Here is a 4,365-nt window from a genome sequence, read left to right on the forward strand (position 1 = left end):
AAACAATCAATTCAAACAATCAAAGAATTCAATGGCTAAGTAGCAACAACAATTTATTAAACCAACTAATAAAACTGAAATAATAAAAAAAACTAATCAAACTAGAACATTAACTAATATTCATAAAAATAATCATTAATCAAAGTATAAAACTAATGAAAGTATCAAACAACCTCCTGCGAATCTGCGATGGCCGACGAGAAGAGGCGGACTGGCGATTGCCGAATGCGGAATCTGTGATTTCTGTTAATCCAATAATCCTCCTGCGAATCTGCGATGTGCGATGTAATCCTCCTGGAGTCCTGGACCTCCTGCGATGTGCGATGCAGTGATGTAATCAGTAATCCTCCTGTGATTTCTGTTCGTGACTTCGTGACTTCGATGTAATCCTCTGGACCTCCTGCGAATTCTGTTCGTGACCTTTGATTATCCCTGCATTCAATCTGCCACCCAATGCACTGTTGGGTTATTATTTTGTTATTTGGGCTAACTAGTATTGGGCTATCATTTGGTTATTTGGGCCAATATAATCAGTATTTTTTGGGCTTAATTTCAGTTTGTAATTTTTTTTGAGGGGTGTCCTAGTTGTTGTTGAGGGGTGTCCTTAGTATAAAAATCGAAATTTTTTTTTACACTACCAGATAAAAGTTGAGCCCTAGCCCGTGCTACGGCTTCGACTACACTAGGTCCGCCCCTGCCTCAGGTCGAATACATGGTGCCGGTGCATGTGCTAGAGGTGGTATGTCTGGTGAGTGAGAGTTGAGATTATACTTATCCGTACACATTGCATACTTATTGTATACATAGTGTGCTAGGTAGATATATGTAATAAATTAGGATTTACATTTTAACGATTTATGAGACGTAACATTGAAAGCCATTTTTGTAGACTTTCAAAATCCATTTGAATACATTTGAACAGTTACATTTTCAACTTTTTAAAGTTTACACATTTGAGCTTTTTTTTTGAACGGTCAATTTCTTTTAATCCCTGTCGTCTGTGAGACTTGAACCCAATACCTTCCCCTTCCCAACCTAGGTGTTTTAAAGGTTTTGCCTTTGCCAATGGACCACCACCCCATTGACACACATTTGAGCTATTGAAAATAAAATCTAAACCAAAATTAATACAATGTTAGATAGATGGTATATGTTGTGACCTTTAGATACTATAAGTCTATAACTACTTTGTTACTTTGGTTAGTTGGTGCTAACGAGCTACAACATATTATTATTAGTACTAGGGATCTAATTGTTCAGTTGGTGCTAGCGTGCTACAACATATTGTTATTAGTACTGGGGATCTAAAAAATAAAATTTTAAATTGTATTATAACATATTGATAATAATGAGCTCAATAGAAAGGGTAAAAAATCAGTATTATAATATATTTATACACGTATGATCTATTTGTTTGTATTGCTTTATTTATATATTAATAATTAATCTAAATAACTTTCTCGAGCTTGGGAAGCAATCTCGGTAATAACCTATTTTATATGATATATAAGAAACAACCAAAGCAACAAAACATGCCTGACATACAAAGGAAATTGATGAATTCCTTTAAGAATCCTGAGAAAAAAAGGCACACATTGCAGAATAGTGAAGCATTCTAGTCATTTTGCATAGTTTCAATCGATTCAACTACTTGGAATTCTAATATGGAAACGAGAACCTATCATCATGAATCTTGAAATAATTTCTCCAAAGATAAGTAAGGGTTGTAATGCAAATTTTGTGATTATTGGCTAAAACACAAGAAAATTGGTAAAGCCCAATAACTTTAAATACCAAAAAAGTAAAAAGACAAAGATGTGTTTGTAATACTAACTATTCTAAAAATTAGTTAAACATTTCAATCAAGTTCCATATGAAAGCAAATGCAACATTCATGTAATGTGCACTAAGCCGTTTGTTTCCTATATATACTAATCAATTTATGGTTTGTTATGTTGTGTTTTTAATCATTAAATAGGATTGCAATTACACATTTTACTTCCATTATCAAACACATCATTTGGATTTTACTTTATAACTAAATAAGAAATATTATACTCATTATATATTACTCGTGGATATAATATTTCTTAACTTGTATCTTGTTAACAATAACATCTTAACACAAATAAAAGATTGTTACATACATAAAGTCATTTTTCTACTAATAACAAGTGTGAGATATTGTAGGATAACCATCCCATGCAACCCTAGTTATCATTATTAGACTTATATGTAACATCTTAAATCATACTACTAGAAATTTTGCAATTTCCCGTGCATATTTTTGTCGGAAATACGTAGAAATTTGCGACGAAACTTTTTGTGCAGGAAACTTCCGTAGCAAACCAAGCAGTATTCTAGTAGTGTAATTTAAGTCCGACTCAGTTCATCTTCTCATAACTCTAACCTTGAGCCCGTCTTTCATCCTAATTGTCAATGCAATTACGTGCTCAGGCTGTTTTTTCGCCTCAGTCGCCACCATCTCCACCCGAAACTTCTCTATTATCGTCGCGGCGACCAACTTCATTTGAGTATACGCCATTTCTTTCCCTAAACAAATTCTCGGTCCACCATGAAACACTGGAAATTTAAACGGATTTTCTGGTCTATACACCACATTCCCCTCGCCGTCTTCCTCCAACCATCGTTCCGGCCTAAACTCACAACAATCCTTCCCCCAAACACTCTCTAGTCTCGCCATTGCGTATGCATTATACGAAACGAACCAACCTTCCCCAATAAACGTACCGTCTGGCATGATATCATCTTTCAAACAATCTTTTGTTTCTAATGGCACGGGAGGGTACAAACGCAAACTCTCCGATAGCGCGGCATGCAGGTAGTGCATATGCCGCAGGTCGTCGAAACAGTAAGAATCAGAAAAACTTTTGCCAGAGCTACGTCGTATTGATTTCAGTTCCTCGAGTATCTTTTGCTCTACTTCTGGATGCCAAGATAAGAGCCAAAAGAACCACGAGAGAGCCGACGACGTCGTATCACGACCCGCTAATATAAAACTTATGACAATGTCCCGAAGAAACTCCGGCGAATAGTCCGAATTTCCCATGAACCGAGATAACAAATCCTCATCCGTTTTCCTATCACTTTCACTCATTCTTTTCTTTATGATCTCGTCCGCAAACTTATGAACTGTGACGACCGCCTTTTCGAGCTTTATTTCCGACCTAAACTTTAAAAACTTTCTAATTTTATGATCACCAGGGAAAAGTGATAAAAATCTTTGGGTAATCAAAGTTGTTGCTTCTTCAAAAGCACTCATAAACTCACTACCACTAGTTCCATCCCCAGAGAGACAACAAGGGTCAAAGTTGAACGCCACCTTACAAATATTATCAAAAGTGTACCTTTCCAAAATGTTTTGAAGATCAAAAACCCTATTTACATCAGCAGCCTTTTCAAGAATCGGTATGAACCGGTCATGCAACTCAACAGCAGCAGCTTCCATGACAAAGTTCCTTAATGAGCGAGTGTTAAACTCGTAACTAGCGATTTTACGCTGTGCACGCCATGATTCGCCTTCGGCGTTGAAGATACCTTGGCCCAAGAGTTCTTCAAGGAGGGAAATGAACCGGGTTCCTTTAGGGTAATTGTCAAAGTTGGTTTTAACCATGTGTTCGACGTTTGCGGGGTTGGCTGTGATGAAGCATTTGATTTTGCCAGGGCGGTCTAAGATGCCGGTGTGGGTTGGGGTTCGGATGAGGACTTCTGCTGTCCAGTCTAGAAACCGGTGGCGGTTTTGGAGGAATTCGGGTACGGTGCCGACTAGTGGGTAGCTTGTGAAGCCGTATTGGGTGGTGAATTTGTGGTTTTTGAAACGTAGGTAGATGAAGAGAAGGATAGGGGAGAGGAGTATGAGAGCTTGGAGAAAGATTGCCTCCATGTTTAGAATGAAGTATGATGAATAACCTTCAAGGAACTCCATTCCTTAATTTGTACCCTACATATAACCTTCAAGGAACTCCAAGGATGATACTTTTGGTTTCCTAATAATAGAGGTTGTGACCTACTTAGTCGAGTTTAAAGGGTCATGCATACTAATGTTATGACCCCAAGATCTACGGACGTAGTTTTTAAAAAACTTAATTTTGCTATTCAAAAAGGGGTAGCGGCGTAACTTGTTGCCCGTTTACCATCTATCTCAATGTATATAATAACATATATGATTTGTGAAGATATATATACTTTCTAAAGAATAATTTTTTTACATATAACTATAATGTTGTTTTATTTATTTGTTTGATAATTAAATTTTTATGGGTTAATTCACTACTAGAAAACTTTGCAAAATTTGTGATAGTTCGGTCGCCGAACAAGATTATTCAATTCATAAGGATTTTTACG

At 36.7% G+C, this 4,365-nt stretch overlaps 1 protein-coding gene across 1 annotated transcript; it reads right to left on the reverse strand.

The window, feature by feature from the left end:
* Nucleotides 1-2,095: 2,095 nt before the first annotated feature.
* On the reverse strand, nt 2,096-3,950 carry LOC110940587 (cytochrome P450 94A1). The gene has a single exon (XM_022182138.2). It carries the CDS (start codon nt 3,944-3,946, stop codon nt 2,390-2,392), a length of 1,557 nt encoding a protein of 518 aa, XP_022037830.1. The 5' UTR covers nt 3,947-3,950; the 3' UTR covers nt 2,096-2,389.
* Between the last annotated feature and the right edge of the window lie 415 nt (nt 3,951-4,365).

Source organism: Helianthus annuus, chromosome 5, assembly GCF_002127325.2.
Source record: "Helianthus annuus cultivar XRQ/B chromosome 5, HanXRQr2.0-SUNRISE, whole genome shotgun sequence".
Taxonomy (NCBI): domain Eukaryota; kingdom Viridiplantae; phylum Streptophyta; class Magnoliopsida; order Asterales; family Asteraceae; genus Helianthus; species Helianthus annuus.

What these genes read in the sequence shown, in the direction of transcription:
- LOC110940587 (XM_022182138.2), bottom strand. Translation starts at nt 3,946, where the DNA reads ATGGAGTTCCTTGAAGGTTATTCATCATACTTCATTCTAAACATGGAG.